This window comes from Trachurus trachurus (assembly GCF_905171665.1).
Source record: "Trachurus trachurus genome assembly, chromosome: 1".
Taxonomy (NCBI): domain Eukaryota; kingdom Metazoa; phylum Chordata; class Actinopteri; order Carangiformes; family Carangidae; genus Trachurus; species Trachurus trachurus.
In genome coordinates this window covers 2,193,817-2,206,204 of record NC_139891.1, presented here as the reverse complement: position 1 = coordinate 2,206,204, position 12,388 = coordinate 2,193,817, and the positions used below count along the sequence as shown (strand labels likewise).

The following is a 12,388-nucleotide window of genomic DNA, read 5'->3' as shown; positions in this document are numbered from 1 at the left end:
CCACTGGTCGGAGGGACACAGTGTGCGCACCTCAGCCAGTGCCGTAGTATACGGACGTATCTGCAGTAAACAGGCGCTTTTGAAATCACTCCGCCGAGCAGCCGTCTAGTGTAAAGTCCGACTTTGCCTCTAAAACAACTCCATCTCGCAACTTTCCGCTATTATCTCATAGCGTGGTGAATGTGCAGGTCACAACTTGTCCACCACAGCGTTTTTGAGTTTTTTGGTTGTGTATTTGCTGAGTTTGATGAGCAAAACCAAGAAATTCCATTAGCCTCCGTAGTATAGCTGCGCCGCTCGGTATTCTTCTCCCCCGATCTAAAAGCAGCTTGGACCAACAATTAAAGGTAACGAACCTACTGCTATTACTAGGGGGATCATGGCGATGGGCCAATTTTCAAAAATGTTGAACTATCCCTTTAAATTATGGCAACATGGTGCTCATGTAATGTTATTTAAAAAAATAAATCTTAATCAATTTAATAATGATAACATTATCCATTGGTATCCAAGACAGACATTTCATGGAATCCTTCTTACAAATTACAACAATGTCTCCACACAAAAGCATAAATTCATTCTCCATCAAAAGTCTCTCCTTTGTTGTGGAGCAGCTACTTTTGGCCACTTCCACTGCCAGGTTCACTGCTGAATGAAGTGATGAAATTGTAGATCCTTGTGCTGTATGGGACGAAATCCTTCTTATAGACAAGGACCGTTTTGGAGTGAGCCGTCTCGTGGACAACTTCATTTGGATCTTCCTGCACTTGCATCCCTTCGTCTTTTCTCACTGAGGGGGAAAGGAGTGAAAAGAGTGATTGATCTATCAATTAGCCTACTACTGATATCATAACATAAAATAGTTGCAGAAGACTCTGATGCTGGGAGGTTAAAAGAGTTTAAATCAACACACCTAGAAGCATGAATATTGACATCCAACTATTTATAGTTTCAACTTTGACTGAACTCAAATAAAGAGAGGTAGTGAGACCAGCTCAGAGTAAGAAGTTCAAAATTGCCATTGGCGTTGCACAGCTCCAAGCTCAATACTTTTCACTACCAGTTTATGACAGTTCAAATAACTGGAAACTTGTAAGAAGGAGTCAACATTATCATTTTATATAATTTATATCATATTATTTTAGGTTATGTAAACTGCTGGACGATATCAATTTCCCTCCTAGGGATTAATGAAGTATTTTCTATTCTATTACAAAGAAACAGCCCTTCATCTTCCTTTATTTCCTGAATAAAGATGATATCACTGCTAGTTATAATGTCCATAACATAAGTTAAGATAGAAACACCAATAACATTATCTTTCTATGCTACATGGGCTTAAATAAAAGGATGCCTTAAATTTGACACTCTGAGTATCAGACTATCCACTGTTACCCTATTGGTTTACTGATCATTCTTAATTCATTTTAGCTTAGGGTCTGTTTGGACGTGTTAATATGCAGTTTGCTCAGTAGTAGGTTGGTAAACTGCTATTTCAATCTTTTTAGTGATGTTAAAAGCAGACAACAGACAGCTCTATGTTTAGTGATGGCAATTCACAAACCTGATCTGGAAAAACATATGGTCCCTCCCCCACAAATATTTTATCACAAATAAAATCAAAGAAGTATCCCTTAAACTCATCCATCGTATCTATCCCTCCAATTTATTTATGCAAAGATATAAAAAAAGACATTAGCTAATGAACTCTGCTCATTCTGTAAACAGGCTCCAGAAGATTTTCAACATCTTTTCTGGTCATGTCCTCATCTGCAATCCTTTTGGAAAAATGTAACTACTTTTATCCGTCAACATTTCGACAAAAACTTTGCTTTGGACTATCAAAATGTAGGCTATTGTTTGGTTTCTTTTCAGTCACGGCTTCTCAGTTAAACCAATATTATATACTGTAATTAATTTGATATTAGCCTATTTTTAGCCAAAGCTCATATTCACAACCGCAAATTTACAAATCAAATAGCCTACTTTGCACTCACCGTTTCAAAAACGAAATCAAACAATACATTAACCTAATTAGTCAATCTGAAAATAAGAAAGCCATAAAGACCATAGCACTATTCTCTCTTTTTCCACGTTTTTGAATAGACCTCTGTTTGCCTAACATAAAATGTGTCTTCTCCTGCCTTTCATGATACCTACTATGTAACTGAACCTGTTGACATTATTCCTTTTTTATTTGTAACCCCCTCATCCCTCATTTCACATTGTAGGCCTACGTCCCAACTAATAATTCTTTAATAAAATAAATAAATAAAATGTTTAGTGATGGCAGTGACATGACATTTAGTGACTGGCAGTTTAACTATTGCTTTAATACTTGTGCAGGCAGATGCGTTATAAATGACACAGTCAGTTTGTAACATGAAGTGGAGGTGATCCAGGGCTGACTGCTGCTTCACGGTGACTCCTACCTGGCTTGTCCGGGTATTGACCTGTGTATTTAAAATAAGCGTATGAACCGATCATGCCCCACACACCGACAGCATACACCGCTGCTGCTCTCTTGTTCCACTTAGTGAAATCTCCGATCGACATGTCTGCAGCCTGTTCTGACCGACGGGGTTGTGTTTACGCTGCTCACTCAGGGCGCCGCCATTGCAGTTACCGCGGAAGAAAAAAGAAGTACTTCCGCGGTAGCTTATGGTGCGTTCACGTTGTCCTTGGAAGTCGGAATTTTAAATATCACTTGAGATTTCCTCTCCTTTCTCTGTTGAATTTGATTGGCGGCTGGCATCTTACAGGTGCATTGTCGCCACCTACCGGACTGGAGTGTAGCACATTCAATCAGTAGTTAGAATGAGTGCTGCTGTAAGATCTCTCTTCTCTCTCTCTGTCTTATCCCTTACATTCCACAAGATCATGCTGCACAGATTCAGGATGATCACAGATTATGCATCTACCAGTAGGCCTAGGATGTTTTCCAATTCTGTGATGACCACTTTGTCCTCCCTGCTCCTCCCCGAAACTTGTCCTTCCCCCACCTATTCCTTCCTGGTTGTAGTTATTATATCCAAGTGATACATACCATAACACACAGTAACCTAAAAGTCGACATGTCAGTCCGGTACAATACGTACCAAATGTTAATGAATCTATATATAATTTGGCTCTTTGTTGTTGTTGTTTCACTTTTTGTGATTGATTTCCACACTGTAAACTGTCATCAACGTCAAAGAGCTCATCATGTCATCATGGTCAAACGCAAAGACAATGAGGTGCACTTACCCATAGGATCTCAAGAAAATACATGGTGCGATTTCACTTTTTTGGTTTGAGTAGTTTCATACCTGAACCCCCATCAATATTTGATCAGTGCCACGGTGCGCAGCGCAGCCTTGCCTTAAAATAGGCCTACAGATAGACACAATTTGGCAATTATAGCCAACTCTTAAGTACAATGATATGTATTTGTATAGGCTATTTGTAAATCATTCCTGTTTGCGTTCCTTAAAGTTGCCTATTGCATTTCGGTCAGCTTGTTTAAAGCATGACTGTATAGCCAATATGAACCAAACCTGAGATTAATCCAGGACAGAATGTTGAGCTCTAGACCTGGGCTTCATTGCCTGTGAAATACATTTGAAGGATTAATTTTGGATTTGACTGACTGTGTTGTCTCTTTTGTAGGATGCATATTTCGATACAAAGAGGACGAACACTGCCTGACATTAACAGATGCAGCACATGCTGCAAACAATGTCACTGCCCATTCTGCAGCTCAGCAGTTTTTAAACCCACAAAGTTCAGCAAAGTACAGGCACATCTGGACAGCCACTTCACACGTGCAGTTGTCCATGAAGGTAAGATTTGGAAACATCTCAGGAAATGCTAATAAAGTTGTCATGTGTCTGTGCATAAATACTAGATATGCACAATATTCATATTTTTTCTGCCGGTAAAACAAATTAGCCTACTTACAATAGCCACACTGGTGACTTGAAAACTTAACTGTGTATCTAACAGGTTCATATAACTTGTAGTCTGCTGTAGCTGGTAGTTCATAGTGGACAATAATATAGTTCAAGGAGTAACCCTCATTACAAGCAGTCAGAATGTGACAATAGAATTAATTTGAGCAATACATTCAAATAAGTCCCTCTCCAATTTCTTCATTCAGACTGTGGGAATTCATAATTCACACTTTATGTAACATTATGTTTCAGGGTACACCATCCACAGATGTGGTTTAGGCTGTCGGCCACAACTGCATTATCACTGCATTAACTGCCAGTCAACACTAGTGAGAAAAGAAGACTTCGATAAACACCTGGCAAAATGCAGGACACCGTTGGCTGTTCCATTGCCCTCCACCCCTGTGGCAACTCCATCGCCTTCGTCTTCCACCAGACAGATGCAAAGAGTTCGTGTGGCAACAGTGCAACAGAAAAAATGTCCTGTATGCCAAGTCATGATGAACACATTTTTTTTTAAAAGGCACATAATTAGGAAACATGAAAACAAACAAAAGGACATAACAGAGGTCAAAGGTCAAAGGTCAAAGGTTTTTTATTTGTCATTTCTTGTACGGTGTACACGAGATGAAATTGTGTGCTCCTAGATTAAAAGCAGTGCAACAAATCTGAACATTCAAATAGAATAAAAGCATACAAAATAAAATCCTATGTTAAGTAAAAATATACTAAATAAATACTCTTAATAGTAATAATAATTTTTAAAAAGCAGCAGCAGTTAAGGTAAAGTGGTTAAAGGTGCAGCAACAGTTCTTAACAGCCATTCGACAGTGCGCTCTCAGAGTTCAGTGCTCTCACAGCCTGGGGGAAAAAACTGTTGAGGAACCTTGTGGTCCTGCACCGGATGCTCCGGTATCTTTTACCGGAAGGCATCAGGGAGAACAGGCTGAGAGAACTCGCATTTGGAGAGTTCATGTGTAGACCCAGAAAATGGTGTTTATACAGTTCAAAAATCTTTTCACGGTGCAGGCACTCCTCTGCATGTTCAGAGCAAAATGTGGGGTGAAAATCAACATATAAGTTGTGAGTCAGCAGAGTGCCAGGTGAATATGGATTTGGCATGGCGCAGTGGCCTCAAATCATATCAGTGCATTCATCTAAGGTCCTTATGCTACTGCACCTCAAATACATCATCTCAGTTGCTCCTCAAATAGAGCCTTGATGAGATGGTGAAATGCAAATGGTTTGGAAAAGACAAAAGGGAGATCTGCCTCAATCGCCAAACACAAGCTGAAAGTAACCATGTTCCCCTTTCCGTCCTTGTCAAAATTGGGAACCCCGAATGCAAACACATATCTATTTATGAACCCATCATCTCATACTATAGTCGACTGGGCAGAGTCATTGTGTCCTATAACAAAAGAAGTAATTCCTGGCATTGTCCATGTGTAAGGGCCAAACAGTCATGCCCTCATATCTACATAGCCAAATGGCACTTATTTGAGACCCAGCCCGAACTCTTCAGGAAAGTCCGGAGCACTGAGGAGGAAGACGGCCCAAACATAGTAAAATCACTCTCTGAAGACGAGGTTGATGTGGGTGGTGGCTTTCTGTATCCTTCAAAGGATGTTCAGAAATTAAAGAAGATGGTCAAGTACATTTTGGATAATAAAAAGATACCTGCTGTCATACCCGACAATCTACGACTGCCATCAACAGAAAGACAATATCCTAGGCATCTTACCCCAGCTGAGACGATGTGCCAGCTTTGCCCAGGCCATGTTCCCCTGAGCAATCCAGTCCTCATTACGAACAAGGCCAAAATCCTCACAAGCATGTGCATCATTTATGGTAGGCAAATTTTCCCAACTTATGTGTATTTGCTCTGCTTTGAGTAATCACTGAATTTTTTCATAAACCACACTGACTCTTGGGTTTGTTTGTTTTTCCAGACATCCACACCTACTGCAAATACTGCTACCAATGCGGAACTTTTTATCGATATCAAGAGTGGAAAGATGGTATACACAATTTCAACGATAGGGTACTCCTCGACCTCCCTCAGTGTTTGACGATACGAAGCATGCTACAGGTACTTTTTAATCCCTTGTGTGGTATTGGGGTCAGAAATGACCCAGCTGGCATGTTTTAGAGCAGGAAAAACCCAATGAACGACTTTACATTCAATGACTTTTCCTATAGTGACCCCACCAATAGAAAATGCAAATATTTTATTTGTTTATATTTCCATCAAAGCTGTACACCAACAGGGCACAAAGGTCGTCTTAGAGTTGAGTTGAGTTGAGTTTTGACCCGCCGGTTAAAATCACCTTCAAAGCAAATTACACACTACATAAAACAACAAGTAATGGAAAGATACAAGTCATTGCCTGGCTGAAATGCTAGAATTTTGTTGTTGTTGTTGTTGTTGTTGTTGTCTTTGTTGTTGCAAAACTAATTTCAATTCAAAGATGTGATGAGGTATTTCTTCTGTGTTTCCAAAGGTCACCAGAAGAACCCATGTGCAGTAGAACCATCTTTTCACTTTTGGGCACCATGGGTAGGACCCAATACACGCCGCTCAAACATTGTGCTCAATATAATGAGAAAGTGCGTCCACCGAAACCAGCCGAAGTCTCGGAAATTACAGTCACTGAAGACCGGCTGAGGGAAGAGCTGTTCAAGCAGAAGGTACACTTTTTCGTTTGTTTGTTTATTTACATTAATTGATGTCATATATTTGCTGGTCACTTCCCCACAAAAACAAGCAGCTCCTCACACATTCAATGTTCTATGTTGGACAGGTTGAAGTAATAAGGGCCCTGTGTAGGGAGTGCGGCTTGGATGCTTCTGGGTCGCGTTGTGACCTCCTCTGTAGGTTGTCCGAGGAGATGAGATCGAGGGAGGCCTACGACAAGGTGTTCCAGAAGATTTGGGCTGCTTCAGGTTAGGGTCAGGGTCAGGATTAGTTCAGTTCAGTCAGTGTGTGTGAAAGTCCTTGTTATTGGTTAGGCCCAGAGGTGGATAGTAACCAAGGGGGCAGTTGTCGGTCTGAGAAGTGAAGCTCACTTCCGCATTCAAAAAGCTGCAATCCCCTCGGCTGTCGCTGGGGGCTGGCTCCAGAAGGGAGCAACTCCAGTTGAGCCCCATGTTAAAATAGCCGATTTTACAGCTTAAAAAAACATATTTACAGCCTGGTACATTTTATTTTTTTGGTCTCAATCGATAGTTTCTACCCCCGCACACACTCTGAGGGGGGTGAATTTTTTTTAAACTCTACCGTTTTACTATTATAGGGTTTAAAGTTCTGGCCAATTAGGAAGCAGAACCGTTGAGTGACAGGTCCGGCGACCGCTGCTACGAGGCCAGTGGGCGGGCCCTCGGCCGGCCAACGGCCGCACCGCTCCAAATATGGCAAGTAGAATCCAACATGGCGCGGCTCAAACCCCCGTAGTAGCGGCACAAAACAGACTCCCCCAAACCAATGGGTGACGTCACGGACGCTACGTCCATTCTTTTTACAGTCTATGATAGTAACAAAGTAGATGCAGCCTACTTACAGTAAGTAGTTCTTTTGAGGATCTGTACTTTACTTGAATTTTTTTTCAAACCAGGACTTTCAGTGTTATTTTACTACATTTAAACGTTAAAAAATGTACCTTTACTCCTTCACTAAAATAAAAATACAATTAATAATCAAAGGAGTAATGGATGTGTCTGAGAGGACAAGAAGAACAACATACAGTACTCTCACGAAGATTGGAGGTAATGTGATAGACAGTGCTGTGTGTAATGAGAATGCATTTTTTCAAGTTGTATTCTTAACCAGACACAAGGCGCCTTATTTAGTTCTGTTCTCTAAAGCAGATAGGAGGCACTTTGTGTGTTCTTAGGCAGACTGATGCTTTGTTTATAGTTATGGTCTCGGGCAGACACGAGACACTTGATTCATTCTCTCTACATGTTTGCTCAGGTGTTTTCTGTTTTTGTTTTATCGTACCACAAATATATTACATTCACCTGAAAGTGAAATAAAGAGAACAAGGGGAGAACCATTTTTGGTAGTTTTGCTTTTTTTTATGCGTACCATAAAAATATTTTGTACTGCACTTGTACTTTGGTATTTGATTATATTTTTTCACAAGATGCTTTTGATACCTAAGTACATTTACTGTGAGGTACTTTAAAGGAGCATTATCGCAAATACAGCAGTAATAGCATAAAACAAACTGAAATATGCAAAAGATGGGTCGGGGGGAGCCATAACTAAATTTACAAAAAAAATCGCCAACAGTGTAGTGTCCGTGGGGCAAATGCAGCATTTGTCTTTGTTATGATCCAAGCCGGCCGGGCGCTTGCTGCGTTCAATTGCACTCGGAACTCGCAAATCCGACCTCCGAACCGGAAAAATGCAACAGTAAATTGTAATGTAGCAGTGTCAGGCTGCTCACAGTCACTGAATCGTCCCACTGCGGTCTGCACGTCACACCAACGATCATACATTTATAGGAGGAAGTTGCAGTTGCTGTTGTTGCCGTTGTTGTGGTTGTGCGCGAGTAGAGCACGCGTTGCAGATGGATACAGCACGTCAATTTGACGGCCCCGTCGCCGTATGTGAATTTGCATAAAGTTCAATGGATTGAACTTTATGCAAATGAGGTCCGTCCAACGCAATGCGGCCGGCTCCAGAAACTTCATTCAAACTATCAAACTAGGTGGTGTTGATCAAATATAAATCCAGATTCTGTTACTGCACTACACATTTCCCGCCTCAAATGTTTTCAGAAACATACTTTAGTGTGTTGTTTAACTGTAAAATGAGATCGTTTGTGACCCGGCCGCCATGTTGGAAACGGCGGAGCGAAAACCAAGTCCCACCCACTTCGCAGGACTTCTAGCCAATGAATTGTGTGTACAGAGGAGGAGGGGGTAGGAGGGGAGGATGGGGGGAGAGGGGGCATAGTAAACATGGAGGAGAGACTTGTGACAGCAGTGTCCGGCTACCCGGTCTTGTACGACGCCTCTCTGGCAGCCTACAGAGACAACAATTTGAGAAATGCTGCATGGCGAGCAGTTGCTGAAGTTGTCGGAGTTTCGGGTTGGTTTAATTGAATGTGTATAGAATTATTAATAGTTTAATAGAATCGCAATTTCCTTCTGTTTCCCTCCAAAAACATGCTAACATTAGCTGTATTTTAGACTATATCTTCACAATTCAAACTTTGTGTGGTCCACATTATAGCCTATAGGATGCTTTACAATCACATCTTTACTGTTAAAAAGTTAAGTACACTATTAATCACTAAAGGAAAGGTGTACTTGCACCACTGTTCAGTAGTTAACTTAATGTTATTTAAATCTTGTTTACACTAGAGGACATCTGCAGATCGAGGTGGAGGAGCCTCAGAGACACCTTTAAAAAAGAGAAAAAAAAAGAGAGGGAAACACAGAGAAGTGGGGCTGGGGCCTCAATGCAAAGGTCATGGAAGTTCTCCACAATAATGGAGTTTCTAACTCCATTTCTGGATTACCGTGGCACAAGTTCAAATATTAGGAGGCCCCCCCCTGCTGCAGTCCACCTCGCAGGGCCAGCTGAACAGCCCCTTAACCCCCAAGAGCAGCCAGCTGTCCCACCACTGCAGCCAGTCCAGCCCCCAGTTCAGCCAGCTGTCCCACCACTGCAGCCAGTCCAGCCAGCTGTCCCACCACTGCAGCCAGTACAGCCCCCAGTTCAGCCAGCTGTCCCACCACTGCAGCCAGTCCAGCCCCCAGTTCAGCCAGCTGTCCCACCACTGCAGCCAGTCCAGCCAGCTGTCCCACCACTGCAGCCAGTCCAGCCCCCAGTTCAGCCAGCTGTCCCACCACCGCAGCCAGTCCAGCCCCCAGTCCAGCCAGCTGTCCCACCACCGCGGAAGAGGGTCAGATATGATGTGATGACCCCATTTGAGAGGAGGGTGATTCAGTCCCTGGAGGAGCCCAGCCCCCCCACCCCCACAGAAGCCAGGGACTTAGACGAGATGTTTTTGATCGGGCTTTTGCCTTTAATGAAAAAGGTGCCTGAAGAGAAGAGGGAGCGAGTCAAGTTTAATATCCACAAGGTGCTCTACGAGGCTTTAGAAGAGAGCCAATAACTGTTGTTATTTGTTTCACAGGCCATATTGTTATTTATACTGTATACTATTGTTTTCTATCATATGCAGTAGGCCCAATTTGCTAAACTGTTCTTTTCAATACTGTTCTTGTACAACTGTACATAGGGAAAAAAAGGGAAAAAAAATACATTTGTGTTTCTTGTGTTATTATATAATAATACAACTTATTCATTTTTGATATTTTTGTTGTTCATTAATAATATGATAAATAAATACAGCACACATTTGTTAGGTCTTTTCAGGTTTGGAATAGGAAAATTTTCTATATAAATAAAAAAAAAGTGAGATAGCTGAGCTCATGTGGGCGCACTTTATCCTGGGATATTCATGAAACTAACAACTACAACTAAGTAATATTCAGTGAACAGAAGAAATGCTTTTCAAGTGTTCTCAAACCATGCACTTGCATGTTCATTAGATTAATTATGCAGGAGACGCTTCTATTCAATTATCCAGATTTTATTCTAACAGCAGTAATCAAATATGGAAAAAAAGAGATTGTCTACAGAGCTCCGAACCAGACTAGTTCCCTGACAAACACACAACAGAAGCATCAGTCCACGAAGTCTGATATCCTCCTCTGTCCCTGTCAGGCTGTTAATGTATGATGTAAATGCATGGTCATTGGCTGGAGTCCATGCGCCATCACCTCATGTCTGACCCCCTCTCACGCCTGGCCTCAGTCAGCTTCTGATAGCTCCTATCAACATAAGGGAGACAGAGAGAAAAGACAAGACAGACAACATCCTCCACACTTCCCTAGCTCTTTCAGCTAACACAGCTACACTCACAGTATGTCCCAAGGTCCTGATTGCATGTTTATTAAACAGACCCATACATTCAGTTTCTTTGTGTACCTGCTTGTCCCCCTGTCATGTGAATGTGACTCTCTGGGCTGTAGGAGTAAAACACAATAATTACATTAATTATGAAAAGGTCAAACTTCATGCTACATTATTGAAATGATCACAAACTCATCATGACTCTGAGGTAAATATCACAACATTAAAAGTGAAGTATTTTATATTTATTGTTGCTTGTGTAAACTATGATATTATATAGAGCATAGTTGTGCTTGTGCAGACTTAGTTGTGTGGGTGAATTGGAAAATTGCCCTGCAGGAATGTGAGTGGCTCTTAAAAGAGCCTTTTGGTTTAAGATGATTACACCCTGTCATCTTGCCAAGGAACAGCACCCTCCAGGTAAAAGTGAGAGCAGAAGGTCTCCCTCACTCGAATAGCCTCCCTTGTGGCGTTGTTTGGGCCCATCCTGGTGACTTCCTGGAGGTTCCCTTCTGGCATGCACTCCTGCTGCACACGGTGGGTCTCGGATCCTGCCTCCCTCAAAGCTACAAGCCTCATGTAGTTGTGAAGGATGCAGGTGGCCTTCACACACAGCTCAGCAGTATCAGGGCTGACTCCAATGACCCGCCGGTACACTCGCCACTGAGATGAGAGGATTCCAAATGCATCTTCAACAACCAACCTAGCACGGCTGAGGCGGTAGTTGAAAACCCTGTGCTCTCTGGTGATGTTGGAGCCAGGGAAGGGACGCATCAGATCTCTCCGAAGGGGAAAGGCCTCATCTCCCACGAAGACATGGGGTAGTGGTCCACGGTTCTCTGCTCCTGCAATGAGTGCATCTGGTGGGAGATCCAGAGTTCCATCGCGGAGGGCTTCACCAAAGGCAGAGTTGTACAGTGTTCCACCATCACTGGTTCGGCCGTATCCACCGACATCAATGACTCGGAACATGTACCTTGCATCTACAACAGCAAGAAGGACGATGGAGAACGTCCCGTTATAGTTGTAGAACAAGGAGCCAGAGTTGGACGGTGCCTGAATGACAATGTGCTTCCCATCAATGGAGCCCACACAGTTGGGGAAGTTCCAGCACTCACGGAAGCCGTCGGCGATGGCTTTCCAGTCTTCCATGGTTGGAGCAGCCATCACCTCATCCACCATGGACTCCCAGATTGCAGCAGCAACCTCTCGCACGATGATGCCCACAGTGCTGTGACCCACACGGTAATTAAAAGTGACGGTGCGGAACGAGTCACCAGTTGCAAAATACCTGAAAAATCAAAATGAAACATAGATGTTTTAGATTTATGCACTTGTTGCTGTTCATGTAGATCATACATAGAAATGGTGCTAATCAAAGACCCATAATTAATAAAGGCTGGAGTAAAGGCACAGGCTATAGGCCTACTGCACACACATTCACAATTACAGTCCTATTCTGTTCCTGTTCTTATAATTGGCTGGACAGATATCAATGTTAATGCTTTGGCAAAATTGCTGT

The 12,388-nt window shown here is 42.4% G+C and overlaps 1 protein-coding gene across 1 annotated transcript; it reads right to left on the bottom strand.

Annotated features, from left to right (window-relative positions):
- Nucleotides 1-425: 425 nt before the first annotated feature.
- Nucleotides 426-2,626, bottom strand: LOC310992121 (small integral membrane protein 26-like). The gene is made up of 2 exons (XM_083980117.1): nt 2,433-2,626; nt 426-790 (listed from the first exon to the last, which is right to left on the bottom strand). The coding sequence occupies exons 1-2, from the start codon at nt 2,554-2,556 to the stop codon at nt 615-617; spliced, it is 300 nt and encodes a 99-aa protein (XP_083836243.1). The 5' UTR covers nt 2,557-2,626; the 3' UTR covers nt 426-614.
- Between the last annotated feature and the right edge of the window lie 9,762 nt (nt 2,627-12,388).

Excerpts from the sequence above, each read along its gene's own strand:
- LOC310992121 (XM_083980117.1), bottom strand. The coding sequence starts at position 2,556 with ATGTCGATCGGAGATTTCACTAAGTGGAACAAGAGAGCAGCAGCGGTG. Across the intron at positions 791-2,432 it reads TCAATACCCGGACAAGCCAG|TGAGAAAAGACGAAGGGATG; the intron begins GTAGGAGTCACC and ends TTTCCCCCTCAG.